The sequence below is a fragment of the Mesoplodon mirus genome, assembly GCF_964341445.2.
Source record: "Mesoplodon mirus genome assembly, chromosome: 5".
NCBI classification, from domain to species: domain Eukaryota; kingdom Metazoa; phylum Chordata; class Mammalia; order Artiodactyla; family Ziphiidae; genus Mesoplodon; species Mesoplodon mirus.
In genome coordinates, this window is record NC_138980.1 from 123,447,327 (window position 1) to 123,462,942 (window position 15,616).

The 15,616-nt window shown below is 36.9% G+C and overlaps 1 protein-coding gene across 1 annotated transcript in view; it reads right to left on the bottom strand.

Annotated features, from left to right (window-relative positions):
- Positions 1-15,616, bottom strand: part of AGGF1 (angiogenic factor with G-patch and FHA domains 1) — a 49,163-nt gene that overhangs the window by 12,485 nt on the left and 21,062 nt on the right. The window contains exons 6-9 of the mRNA XM_082621929.1: positions 14,066-14,396; positions 12,962-13,073; positions 11,857-11,908; positions 473-574 (exon numbers count right to left, since the gene is read on the bottom strand). Coding sequence (XP_082478055.1) covers positions 473-574; positions 11,857-11,908; positions 12,962-13,073; positions 14,066-14,396 — 597 coding nt within the window. The remainder of the gene's footprint in view (positions 1-472; positions 575-11,856; positions 11,909-12,961; positions 13,074-14,065; positions 14,397-15,616) is intronic.

Genomic DNA, 15,616 nt, shown 5'->3' on the forward strand with positions numbered 1-15,616 from the left:
CTCCCTCCCTCCCTTCCATGTATTATCTTATTATGTGCTAAAGCACTTTGTTACATGTTGGGATAGAAGAGTTAACTGAATAGACATAGCCCCTGCCTTCAAGGAGTTTACAGTTTAACAACATTTCCTTTAAAAGTTTAAACACACACACACACACACACACACACACACACAAAGGATGGCCCCTAAGGTTGCTATAAGAACATTTACTCTGAATAGCTTTAAAATGTATTTATTTCTAAAAATAAGGCACAGGTACATAATTAGAAGTCAAAACTCAACAGTTAAGTATCCACTTACTGTATTCATTTTTTAGCCCTTTCTAAGAATTCCCTTCCATGTTAACACATTTGGGTGAATACCAATCTGAACTAAATGATATATATAATAACTATGGCCCTGAGGGATAAAAAGTTTCATTTCAGTTTTATAAAATAATGTGAAAGTATTTAATTAATAAGTATATACTCACTTGAAGAATCTGTTTTCCATTAACAATTGTACCATTTTGACTGCCTTGATCCACAAGGACATAACTTTGTAAGTGGTGATCAAAATAAATTTCTGCATGAAACTTAAAAAAAAGAAACCAGGTAATTATAAAGTATTATACCTTTTTTAAACCATAGATAATTTCTCTATGATAAGATACAATGAACTTTTAGTCTCTTAATAATTTAACTTTTATTATTTTTAATACATTTTTTTCAGAATACAAAAGTATAATAATGCTTCTAGTAGAAATGAGAAGGCTACAGGAGAAAAACTCACCTATAATTCCACCTATCATTACCATTAATAATTTAGTATGTGTCCTACCTTTTCTACCTTTATAATATAGTTGAGATTATACTATATGTAATTTGAAATAATTTTTTCACCTAATATATTTGTTCATGTTATTAAAAATTCTTAATACGAAAGGTGATTTGAAACATTCAAGGTCGACTTCTCAGTTTTTTCCAAATTTTCAATACTAGGAACTAATCACTCCCTTCTGTTCCACAGCACTTTGTTTATATAACAAATTATACAAAGTTTCCGTATATGTGAATGTCACCGTACTGCTTACAATTATCGCTTACATTTATTTTTATTTTATTTATTTATTTATTTATTTATTTATTTGGCTGTGTCAGGTCTTAGCTGCAGGATGCAGGAGCTTCCTTGAGGCATGTGGATCTTTCGTTGTGGCGTGTGGGCTTGGGCTTCTCTCTAGTTGTGGCGCGCGGGCTCCAGAGCACTGTGGGCTCCGCAGTTTGCAGCAAGTGGGCTCTCTCGTTGAGGTGCTCGGGCTTAGTTGCCCCGCAGCATGTGGGATCTTAGTTCCCCGACCAGGGATCGAACCCACATCCCCAGCATTGGAAGGTGGATTCTCTACCACTGGACCACCAGGGATGTCCCTATTGCTTACATTTAGTTTACAATTTTCTTACTACTTAGTACATAATACAGTACCTCACATATATTGGGCATGTACTCAATACATGCCTATTTAACTGGATATAGAGCTGCAGAAATATTTAACTTTAAATTTCATAAACAATACATTGCTGGTGGGAATGTAAAATGGTGCAGCTGCTTTGTGGGGGGTCTGACAGTTCCTCAAAATGTTAAACAGAGAGTTACCATACGATTCAACAATTCTACTCTGAGGCAGGCATCCAGAGAAATGAAAACATACCTCCAAACAAAAACCTGTATGTGAAATGTTCACAGCAGCATTATTCTTAATAACCAAAAAGTGGAAACAATTCAAATGTCCATCAGCTGATGAACAGATAAAAAACATTGTATCTGAACAATGGAATATTATTTGGCAATAAAAAGAAATGAAGTACTGATATATGCTACAACATGGAAGAATCTTGAAGACATGCTAAATAAGTAAAAAAGCTAGTTACAGGGGTGGAGTCAAGATAGCGTACTAGGAGGACAGGGAATTCGCGTCTCCACACAACTAGGGCACCTAGCAGGCACCGGTGGAGGACAACAGACACCTAAGGGGACCGGAGGAACCCCCAGCAACTGGGTAGGATGTGGGGTGTGGAGGGAGTGAAGGGGGAGGAGAAGTGGAGGTGGGACGGGACTGGCGCCCCAAGGGGCGGCTGGGGGAGGGGAAGCGATCCCACGCCCAAAGGGGGAAATTGGAGACCCACTGGGAGAGCAGAGGATCAAAAGGGAGCGTGGCCCGGTTTCCCCTGCCCACTTGGGCCCCCAGGAACCTGTTCAGATCCCAGGCCTGATCCTCTGCCCACTGAGGCCCCCTCCAGCCACACGGGTCCTGAGGAAGTGGAAGAGAGGGAAGGGGGAGCAAAAGTAAAGGCCGGACCTAATGGGCAGCACCCCTGAGGGGTGGCTAGGGAGGGGAGGAGTTCCTACACCCAGTGGGACCCACCCACGGTTAGGGGTCCAGCGGCGGGGGAGACCCTGGGGGAGACATTGGGGGAGGGGCACAAAAGAATGGAAGGGAACGGGGCCAGTCCTTTCCCTGTCCACTTAGGCACCGGGTAGCCTGTTGGGCTGCCAGGCCTAATCCTCTGCCCTCAGAGCCTCCCTCCTGCCTTGCAGAACCCAAGCCCTGTCGCCCCCCCAACCCAGGGCCCCAGCTCTGCACTCAGAGACACCTTCCAACACTTAGCCTAAACCCCAGCCACACACTCTCACTCAGGGCCCTACCTCCAAACTCCAGAACTCCACACTCCAGAGGCCCTTCCTTCGACATACTGCCTCTCCCCTTCCATGCAGGTCCTAAGCAGAGGCCTCACCCAATGCCTGAACATGGCCACCTAGGCCCCGCCCCATGCTCAAATGTCACCCCCCCACCTGCCTAGGTCCCGCCCCACCCTAAATCCCGCCCCTAGCTGTTGCACCCCAGCCTAAACTCTGTCCCCATAGCCAAGGTGCATTTTTTTCTTTTTTCCCCTTTTAGACTGGGGTTCTGTTTTACCTTGTTGATTCATTGTTGTTCTTTTATATTTTTATTTTTTCTGATAAACATTTTATTTTTCTAATTTTATTCTATTCTTTATACTTTGTTATTGTTCTCTCCTTTTGGCTTGTTCCCTGCCCTCCCCCCTTTTTTTTCTTTTTTCTGTTGTGGTGTTATTTTACCTTGTTGTAGTTGTTTCAATTATAGTTTTATTTTTCCTAATATAATTTTTATCTTTCTAATTCAATTTTGTTTTTTATTCTTTGATACTGTACTGCTCCTTTTCTTCTTTCTTTCTTTTTTTTTTTTTTTTTTTTTTGCGGTATGTGGGCCTCTCACTGTTGTGGCCTCTCCCGTTGTGGAGCACAGGCTCCGGACGCGCAGGCTCAGCGGCCATGGCTCACGGGCCCAGCCACTCCGCGGCACGTGGGATCCTCCCAGACCGGGGCACGAACCTGCGTCCCCTGCATCGGCAGGCGGACTCTCAACCACTGCGCCACCAGGGAAGCCCCTTTCTTTCTTTTTTTTTAACATGCCACAAAGCTTGCAGGATCTTGGTTCCCAGGCTGGAGATCAGGTCTGAGCTCCTGTGGTGGGAGCTCCGAGTCCAAACCGCTGGACTAACAAAGAACCTCAGACCCCAGGAAATATCAATCGGAGTGAGGCCTCCCAGAGGTCCTCATCTCAGCACCAAGACCCAGCTTTATCCAACTGCCTACAAACTCCATTGTTGGACATCTCAGGCCAAACAACCAGTAAGACAGGAATACAGCACCACCCATCAAAAAAAAAAAAAAAAAAAAAGAAAGAAAGAAACGACAAAAAAATATGTTACAGATGAAGAAGCAGGTAAAAACCTACAAGACCAAATAAATGAAGATGAAGTAGGCAACCTACCTGAAAAAGAATTCAGAGTAATGACAGTAAAGATGATCCAAAATCTCGAAAACAGGATGGAGAAAATACAAGAAACATTTAACACAGATCTATAAAAACTAAAGAGCAAACAAACAATGATGAACAACACAATTACTGAAACTAAAAATACTCTAAAAGGAATCAATAACAAAATAACAGATAAGTGAGCTGGAAGATACAATGGTGGGAAAAAACTACCAGGGAGCAGAAAAAAGAAAAAAGAATGAAAAGAATTGAGGACAGTCTCAGAGACATCTGGGACAACATTAAATGCACCAACATCCAAATTACAGGGGTCCCAGAAGAAGAAGAGAAAAAGAAAGGGTCTGAGAAAATACTGGAAGAGATTATAGTTAAAAACTTCCCTAACATGGGAAAGGAAATAGTCAATCAAGTCCAGAAAGCACAGAGAGTACCATACAGGATAAACCCAAAGAGAAACACATAGAGACACATATTAATCAAACTATCAAAAAATAAATACAAAGAAAAAATATTAAAAGCAGCAAGGGAAGAGCAACAAATAACATACAAGAGAATCACCATAAGGTTAACAGGTGATCTTTCAGCAGAAACTCTGCAAGCCAGAAGGGAGTGGCAGGACATATTTAAAGTGCTGAAAAGGAAAAATCTACAAACAAGATTACTCTACACAGCAAGGACCTCATTCAGATTTGATGGACAAATTAAAATGTTTACAGACAAGCAAAGTTAACAGCATTCAGCCCCACCAAACCAGCTTTACAACAAATGCTAAAGGAACTTCTCTAGGAAGGAAACACAAGAGAAGGAAAACACCTATGAAAACAAACTCAAAACAATTAAGAAAATGGTAATAGGAACATACATATCGATAATTACCTTAAATGTAAATGGATTAAATGCTCCAACCAAAAGACACAGACTGCTGAATGGATACAAAAACAAGACTCGTACATATGCAGTCTACAAGAGACCGACTTCAGACCTAGGGACACATACAGACTGAAAGCGATGGGATGGAAGAAGATATTCCATGCAAATGGAAATCAAAAGAAAGGTGGAGCAGCAATTCTCATATCAGACAAAACAGACTCTAAAATAAAGACTATTACAAGAGACAAAGAAGGACACTACATAATGATCAAAATATCAATCCAAGAAGAAGATATAACAACTGTAAATATTTATGCCCCAACACAGGAGCACCTCAATACATAAAGCAAATGCTAACAGCCATAAAAGGGGAAATCGAGAGTAACACAAAAATAGGGGATTTTAACACCCCACCTTCACCAATGGACAGATCATCCAAAATGAAAATAAATAAGGAAACACAAGCTTTGAATGACACATTAGACAAGATGGATTTAACTGATATTTATTGGACATTCCATCCAAAAACAACAGAATACACTTTCTTCTCAAGGGCTCATGAAACAGTCTCCAGGATAGACCATATCTTGGGTCACAAACGAAGCCTTGGTAAATTTAAGAAAATTGAAATCGTATCAAGTATCTGTTCTGACCACAACACTATGAGACTAGATATCAATAACAGGAAAAATACTGTAAAAAATACAAATATATGGAGGCTAAACAATACGCTATTAAATAACCAAGAGATCACTGAAGAGATCAAAGAGGAAATAGAAAATACCTAGGAACAAATGACAATGAAAACATGACAACCCAAAACCTATGGGATGCAGCAAAAGCAGTTCTAAGAGGGGAGTTTATATCAATACAATCTTACCTCAAGAAACAAGAAACATCTCAAATAAACAACCTAACCTTACACCTAAAGCAATTAGAGAAAGAAGAACAAAATAACCCCAAAGTTAGCAGAAGGAAAGAAATCATAAAGATCAGATCAGAAATAAATGAAAAAAAATGAAGGAAATGACAGTGGAGATCAATAAAACTAAAAGTTGGTTCTTTGAGAAGATAAGCAAAATTGATAAGCCATTAGCCACACTCATCAAGAAAAAAAGGGAGAAGACTCAAATCAATAGAATTAGAAATGAAAGAGAAGTAACAACTGACACTGCAGAAATACAAAGGATCATGAGAGATTACTACAAACAACTATATGCCAATAAAATGGACAACCTGGAAGAAATGGACAAATTCTTAGAAAAGCACAATCTTCTGAGGCTGAACCAGGAAGAAATAGAAAATGTAAACAGACCAATTACAAGCACTGATATTGAAACTGTGATTAACAAACAAAAGTCCAGGACTACATGGCTTCTCAGGCGAATTCTATCAAACATTTAGAGAAGAGCTAACACCTATCCTTCTCAAACTCTTCCAAAATATAGCAGAGGGAGGGACACTCCCAAACTCATTCGACAAGGCCACCATCACCCTGATACCAAAACCAAACAAAGATGTCACAAAAAAAGAAAACTACAGGCCAATATCACTGATGAACATAGGTGCAAAAATTCCTCAACAAAATACTAGCAAACAGAATCCAACAGCACATTAAAAGGATCATACACCATGATCAAGTGGGGTTTATTCCAGGAATGCAAGGATTCTTCAGTATACGCAAATCAATCAGTGTGATACACCGTATTAACAAAAGGAATGATAAAAACCATACGATAATCTCAACAGATGAAGAAAAAGCTTTCAACAAAATTCAACGCCCATTTATGATACGCCAGAAAGTAGGCATAGAGGGAACCTATGTCAACATAATAAAGGCCATATATGGCAAACCCACAGCCAACATCGTTCTCAATGGTGAAAAACTGAAACCATTTCCACTAAGATCAGAAATATGACAAAGAAATAAAAGGAATCCAAATCAAAGAAGAAGTAATAAAACTGTCACTGTTTGCAGATGACATGATACTATACATAGAGAATCCAAAGATGCTACCAGAAAACTACTAGAGCTAATCAATGAACTTGGTAAAGTAGCAGGGTACAAAATTAATGCACAGAAATCTCTTGCATTCTTATACACTAATGATGAAAAACCTGAAAGAGAAAATAAGGAAACACTCCCATTTACCTCTGCAACAAAAAGAATAAAATACCTAGGAATAAACCTACCTAAGGAGACAAAAGACCTGTATGCAGAAAACTATAAGACACTGATGAAAGAAATTAAAGATGATACAAACGGATGGAGAGGTATACCATGTTCTTGGATTGGAAGAATCAACATTGTGAAAATGACTATACTACTCAAAGCAATCTACAGATTCAATGCAATCCCTATCAAACTACCAATGGCATTTTTTACAGAACTAGAACAAAAAATTGCACAATTTGTATGGAAACACAAAAGACTCTGAAAAGACAAAGCAATTGTGAGAAAGAAAAACGGAGCTGGAGGAATGAGGCTCCCTGACTTCAGACTATAGCACAAAGCTACAGTAATCAAGACAGTATGGTACTGGCACAAAAACAGAAATATAGATCAATGGAACAGGATAGAAAGCCCAGAGATAAACCTACACACATATGGTCACCTTATCTTTGATAAAGGAGGCAAGAATATACAATAGAGAAAAGACAGCCTCTTTAATAAGTGGTGCTGGGAAAACTGGACAGCTACATGTAAAAGTATGAAATTAAAACACTTCCTAACACCATACACAAAAATAAACTCAATATGGATTAAAGACCTAAATGTAAGGCCAGACACTATCAAACTCTTAAGAGGAAAAGACAGGCAGAACACTCTGTGACATAAATCACAGCAAGATTCTTTTTGACCCACCTCCTAGAGAAATGGAAATAAAAACAAAAATAAACAAAGGGGACCTAAAGAAACTTAAAAGCTTTTGCACAGCAATGGAAACCATAAACAAGACCAAAAGACAATCCTCAGAATGGGAGAAAATATTTGCAAATGAAGCAACTGACAAAGGATTAATCTCCAAAATTTACAAGCAGCTCATGCAGCTCAATATCAAAAAAACAAACAACCCAATCCAAAAATGGGCAGAAGACCTAAACAGACATTTCTCCAAAGAAGATATACAGATTGCCAACAAACACATGAAAGGATGCTCAACATCACTAATCATTAGAGAAATGCAAATCAAAACTGCAATGAGGTATCACCTCACACCGGTCAGAATGGCCATCATCAAAAATCTACAAACATTAAATGCTGGAAAGGGTGTGGAGAAAAGGGGACCCTCTTACACTGTTGGGGGCAATGTAAACTGATACAGCCACTATGGAGAACAGTATGGAGGTTCCTTAAAAAACTAAAAACAGAACTATCATATGACCCAGTAATCCCACTACTGGGCATATACCCTGAGAAAACCATAATTCAAAAAGAGTCATGTACCACAATGTTCACTGCAGCACTATTTACAATAGCCAGGAAATGCAAGCAACCTAAGTGTCCATCAACAGATGAATGCATAAAGAAGACGTGGCATATATATATATATACAATGGAATATTAGCCATAAAAAGAAAAGAAATTGAGTTATCTGTAGTGAGGTGGATGGACCTAGAGTCTGTCATACAGAGTGAAGTAAGTCAGAAAGAGAAAAACAAATACCGTATGCTAACACATATACATGGAATCTAAAAAAAAAAAAAAAAAAAGAAAGACCTGAACCTAAGGTCAGGATAGGAATAAAGACACAGACGTAGAGAATGGCGTTGAGGACACGGGGAAAGGTAAGCTGGGACGAAGTGAGAGAGTAGCATTGATATATATATGCTAGCAAACGTAAAATTGATAGCTAGTGGGAAGCAGCTGCATAGCACAGGGAGATCAGCTCGGTGCTTTGTCACCACCTAGAGGGGTGGGATAGGGAGGATGGGAGAGAGGCGCAAGAGGGAGGGGATATGGGGATATACGTATGCATATAGCTGATTCACTCTGCTATACAGCAGAAACTAACACAACACTGCAAAGCAGCTATACTCCAATAAAGATGTTTAAAAAAAAGTTACAAAAGACTACATATTATATGATTCCATTTATATGAAATGTGCAGAACAGGCAAATCCAGAGACAGAAAGTAGACTGGTGGTTGCCTAGGGGTGTAGAGGTCAGGTGGAAATGGGGAGTGATCACTATTGAGTATGATGTTTCTGTTCATGGTGATAAAAATGTTCTAAAATTGACTGTGGTGATGGTTACACAACTGTGAATACACTAAAATCCTCTGAATTACACACTTTCAATGGGTAAATAGTATACAGTATGTAGACTATATCTCAATAAAGTTCTTAAAAATTTTCGTAAGTATAAACATTATAAAATGGTTCAAACATACAAAAGAATATATTGAAAAATGTCTATCCATGATCCAGCTTTAATAAATTTTGCTATATTTGCCTCAGATACTTAAAAGAAAATAAATTATTATCCATCGATGTGTACTTCACTCTATCCTCCACCCTTCTTTCAGAGGTTTGATGTTTATTTAATCATGATGTATCTCTTTATACTTTTACCATATATGTATATATCCATAAAAATTATGTTTATTTTGTCTTGTTTGGAACTTGGTATAAAAAGGAATCACACTATGAATTTTTTATTGAGACAGTTTATAGACCGGAAATTCATAGTTCTTAAGTGTACAGTTTGATGAGTTCTGGCAAATTTATGCTAAGAGTATATATTTCTTTCATCTTGCTTCTTTGGCTTAATATTATGTTGTGAAGTATATCTAGCTGTTGTGCATAGTTGTGCTACTTTGCTGAATGGTAATCCACTGTATGGCTGTACCACTACGTGTTCTACATATTTCTACACATTCTTCTGATGCCGACATCCAGGTTTTTTCCAAGGTTTTACTATTTTTCAAAATGCTTCTATGAACATTCTTGTACATGCACCCTTCTTGTGGACAATACAAGGGTTTCTCTGGGGTATACACTTAGGAATGAAACTGCTAAGCCACAGTATATGCAAACCTTAAACTTTGATACTGCCATTATCACTTTCCAAAGTGGTTGGACCAATTTATATTCCACACCAATCTATAAGAATTCTTGTTGCTCCATGTACTCTTAAATAACACTTTGTATTGCCAGAATTTTTAGCTTTTGCAAGCATAACAGGTATAAAATTAATCTCATCACTGTGATTTTAATTTGCACTTTCCTTATTACTGCTGAGACAAACCTTTTCTTATATTTATTAGCCATTTGGGTTTCCTCTTCTGTAAATTTTCTCTTCATGTCCTTCGTAAATTTCTTTCAATTGGGTTGTTTAGAATCATAATAACTATATCGAAGAGTTTAAATAGTTTCAAGTCTTTTGACCTGAAACCTTATTCCAAAGAGCTTTCTAAATTATGCTCTCAACAGGAATGATATTTAATAAATAGGATGAATGAAAACTGACATCTTGGTCTCATTTGTATTTCTTCAATTACTACAAATATTGAATGGTTTTCATATATTAACCATATTTCCTCTACTGTGAATTACTTATTTATGTCCTTCTCTCATTTACCCACAGCGGGGTTTGAAAAAATGAATTTGTATGAGCTTTTAAAATATAAAGGATATATATTTTATCAGATCTGATTGTCCTAGTCTGCCTTTTAAATTTATTTAACAAATAAAGAACTTCAAACTTAAATTATTCAGTATTACCTTGTCCTCTGTGATTTTTTTCCTTTTTTAAATTTTTTATTTATTTTTTTATTTTTTGCGGTACGCAGGCCTCTCACTGTTGTGGCCTCTCCCGTTGCAGAACACAGGCTCCGGACGCGCAGGCTCAGCGGCCATGGCTCACGGGCCCAGCCACTCCACAGCATGTGGGATCTTCCCAGACGGGGGCACGAACCCATGTCCCCTGCATCGGCAGGCAGACTCTCAACCACTGCGCCACCAGGGAAGCCGTTTTCCTTTTTTTTTTTTTTTTTAAACTTAGAAGGTCCTTTCCTATCCATTCGTTAAATATTCATTTCTGTTTTCCCCCTAATATTAATATGAAGTATGTGGGGTATTTTTTAATTTAATTTTTTCATATACCTGGATATGTGTGATATATATTGTCAAACTGATTTCACACAGCTAACAAATTATCTATCCCACCAGTGGACATGTTTGTTTAAAAGAAAAAAAAAGCAGAAATGCCACCAGAGAACTACCTACATTTTAGACTGAAGTGGGAGAAGGACGTCTTTGCTATTTAAGTTACAGATTGGGTTTTCTTTGAAGGCAGAAGAATCAAAGGTCATAAGAAGGTGAAAAAGAAAGATAACTTGGTCAGAGTTAGGATTACAAGATTTCCTTCCCTCTGAATGAGTACAAAGTAAAAATAACTAGACTTTCAAACTAATAATGGGAAAACAAATTTCATTCCAAAAAGACAAAAATCACAAAAAATACATATTTTAGAGTTATATTATAGTCCATTAAGTAGAAATAAAATGGGGATGGTGAAAGGCCAAAAAAAAGAAGAAAAAAGGTAACAGTCAGAAAAGGGAGGAGGAAAAGTACAGAAAATATAGTAAAGAAAAAAGATAAATGAGAGTTTTGGTAGCTAAACCTTTTAAATTAAGCTGCAACTGTTCTTATTGTTTGTTTTGAAAAACCCAACTGCTCTTTTTCCTGAAACCATTAGAGACTCAACTAGGAAAAGATATAAATGGAAAGCCTTGGATGGTAGAGGATAGATTGTTCTTGAGTTGGAAAATACCCTGGACTCAAAGTAACCATGCACTAAAGTAGCCTGAATCCAGGTCTGATTTATTTTTGAACTGCTATAATATCTAGCATATTTATTTCACTCAATAAATATTTGTTAAATGGGTATTAGTTTAATACTTAAATTAATCCACATTTTCTACTGCACCAGACTGTTAAAACATAATTTTAGCTCATCCAAATTGTGAAAGAGAATTTTTATTTTCTCAAGCAGTGGAATAAACAAATCTGCACTGCTTTCATTACCATTACTATATTGACTATTAACCTTTCTTTTTAATGGGAAAAATCCTAAGCTTTCTGCCATAATGATGATTTACAAAATCACATCTAGGGGGCTGTAACCGAAAAATCAAAGAGCTTACCTTACTGACACCAACTTCAGGGATTCGAAGAGTATGCTCCATATCTTTTTCTCTGCAGAGTTAAGTAAAATGCCTTTAATTATTTTTGAAGCATACATAAATGTAGCACTTAAAGAATTTTTTTAAAGATAAGTTTTTTTGTTTTAAAAGATAATGTTAAGGGCCTCCCTGGTGGCGCAGTGGTTGAGAGTCCGCCTGCCGATGCAGGGGATACGGGTTCGTGCCCCGGTCTGGGAGGATCCCATATGCCGCGGAGCGGCTGGGCCCGTGAGCCATGGCCGCTGGGCCTGCGCATCCGGAGCCTGTGCTCCGCAACGGGAGAGGCCACAACAGTGAGAGGCCCGCATATCGCAAAAAGAAAAAAAAAAAAAAAAAGATAATGTTAAAATGCAAGTCTCTCTATCACATTAAATCTGGTTTCCATAATGCTACTCTAATTTCCTTTTTGAAAGAAGGTTCCAGAATTACTTTTACTCTTTGGTACATCTGTCACAGGCTAGTAAACATCCAGTGAGACAAAATATCCTTTGTACTAACGTCAATCACTTTTTCCAGACCTGTTGACTGTTTCTACTTCTATTACTACATGTAAAAAAAGTATACGATTTCTAAGAATTTAAAATTAAGATATCGTATGGAACCTGAATTAAAGATACATTACCTTTCCAGTTGGGAAGAAAGGAAATTATCCTACTCATGATTAAAACCTACCTCTCTACCAAGCTGGCTGAATTACAAAGGGGTAAAGGAAAAGAATCAGAGGAGGTCAATAGTGGGTTTAACTAATTTAAACCTAAAAAAACCAATACAAAAGGTAAGAAAATGACAAAACCTCTGTGGAAGGTATCATATCACCAAGATTTTATCTCTTTACATAGGCAGTCCCCTTTAGGGATAATGAGGTTATATCTCCAATTGTCTTCCAAAAGCAGGTAACAAAAGGTAGGTGTCAGAATATTTTTTGAGTGTAAAAGGGAGGGACATGGATGTCACTTTTTGCCTATTCAACAAGTACCATGCATATTTAATGATTAACTGCTCAGGAAAAATACAGTCCACTGGAATAAGACAAATACACAAATATAATAACATTAAACATGTTTACCTTCCAATTGTAGCAGGATTTACAGCTGTAATGATAAAAAGTGATCCTGTCTGCAACACAGGTGATCTAATTACAATTACTCTAATACATGGGGGCCAAATTTTTTCTTCATCTGCCAAAGAAAGAAATGTGTAAATATTAATTCAAATGCTATGGGAAAAAATTAGAAATGTACAGGCATGAGTAGGAGGCATACATAAAGTAAAAATATATTGATAAAAATCTTCATTCTGTTTAAAACAACATTCTTAAATTCTGCTATATCACATACACAGTAAGTAAGGTTTAACAATGTTACCAATTTAAAATGATCAACCTATGGGACTTCCCTGGCGGTCCAGTGGTTAAGACTCCACACTTCCACTGCAGGGGGCACAGGCTTGATCCTCAGTCAGGGAACTAAGATCCCACATGCCGTGCAATGCAGCCAAAAATAAATAAATTTATAAAAAGATCAACCTAAAGATATTCAGCACCTACCACAATTATAAAATAATCAACTCTCTCTTTTTTAAGGTCTTGGAATTTGAAAGTATCCCAAAAAAGCATTTTTACATTAAGTTAGAAAAACTGAGTCTGCCCTTTTTAAGAAAAAATGAGAGGAAATTCCATTAAGAACAAAATAAGCTCATATACACCAATATGAAATCCTGAGCTTTAAAAGTATATCTTTATATCCTCAAGTAAAATAAATATTAGATTTACCATAATACCTATGTAAGCTGAATTCATGGACTACTCTTTTTAAAGGGAACTGCTTTCCCTCCCTCAATTACAAAAGTGGACAACTATCTAATCCACTAAAATAGACTTTGTACCTACTTTAGGATTAGAAAGTAGGTAACTTGGTTTTGTGTTCTACTAAGCCATTCAATGCAATGAAACTTCAGGATCCAAGTACTAGTAGTCATTTATTCACATCCTACTGTTGAAAAATAACCAAGCAGTTATAATTTTTAATAATGTCATTAATCTCTTTAAAACAATCAGCTCACTTTTTGGCAGATATATTATATGGGTTAATAACACTTTTAACTGTTTTGCACTTTCACAATGACCATATTTGGTTATTTATGTAAAATTAAATAATGGCCATTTACTCACCTTCATCTTCAGAATCTTCTGCAGTTACATTGTCTTCACTGGTAATGTCTTCATCATAACTGTCCTCGGTCTGAGAGTCTGTAATTTCACCTTCTTCAGGCTCACTATCAGTCTCTATGATTTTCTCATCTTTAAATGAAGCCGAATTATAAATGTTTTCATTAAGAGGAGATTCTACAGTCTTTGCGCTAACTGGAACAGTATATTTGGGGGGACTCTTTTTGTAATGAACGTCTACTTTGGCCTTCTTTTTCACACTTGCAAAATCTTCTCCCTCACTGCAGCTTATATGTTCAATACTTGATGTTTTTTGATCTTCTGAATTCAAATTCTGGAAAGAGGTGGGTACAGGAGAGAAGACTCTTAAACATGACCATCTTATATTTAATGCTAAATGTTTCAATGAATTAGTGAAGATATATGTACAGCGAAATAGCTATTATCTCTACTGCCTCTTCCTCTCATGTTCCCTTTCTTGGTTAATGATATTACCATCCACTTATCCAAATCATAAGTCTTTGACATCTCCTTAACCACCACTTGAAATCAATTACCAAGTGCTATAGACTATTTGAAATTTATCCCAATTTTCTCTCCTTATCTATTTTCAGTGTCTTAACTGTCCCAGTCCAGGCCCTCATCACATGTTGCTTGGACATGTGACAGCCTAGAACAATGCTGTCAAAAATGAAATGCAAGTTATATTTATACTTTAAAATTATCTAATAGGGCCATTAAAAATGTAAAAAGAAACCAGTGAAATTCATTTTATCTAACCCAGTACTTTCAAAATATTATTAATTATATATAAAATTAACACTTAATATAAAAATTACCAAAATATTTTACATGGATTTTCTGTACTAAATCTTCAAAATTGAGTGTAGTTTACACTTAGAAAGCATCTTAATTAGGATTAGCTACATTTCAAGTATTCAATAGCCAGACGGAGCTGGCTGAACAGTGCAGGCCTAGAGAATACAACTAAACCTGAATTTTCTTTCTGAACGTTGAGCCAATTATCAAGTCAACATACATAAAGAATTAGCTTTAATTACAGCAGGGATTTAAAGGTCCAAATGTACCTAATGTAGCAGAACCGAAGTTTTGCTAAAATTTAATATATTAGAGAGTTGGTTTGATAATACAAAAAAAGTACAGATGAATCAGTTACATCTCTTTTGTTCCAAAATTCCAACTTACCTGGCATAAGCCTTTTATTATTTATTATACATGCATACTGGGCATACCCTAGGACAAATGAACAACTCTATTATTTTAACTTTAGAAGAAACAGAGTTATTTTCCTTTGGTTTATAACACAGTCTGAATTTTCTTTCTATCTTAGAGCAATATGATGAAGTGAATTCATATGTTCCACTGTTACTTTATAAAATATGAGAGCGTCTTAAACACACTTTTGTTTGTTTGTTTTTTAAATTAATTGATTTATTCATTTTTGGCTGCATTGGTCTTTGTTGCTGCACGCGGGCTTTCTCTAGTTGCAGTGGGTGGGGGCTACGCTTCGTTGTGGTGCGTGGGCTTCTCATT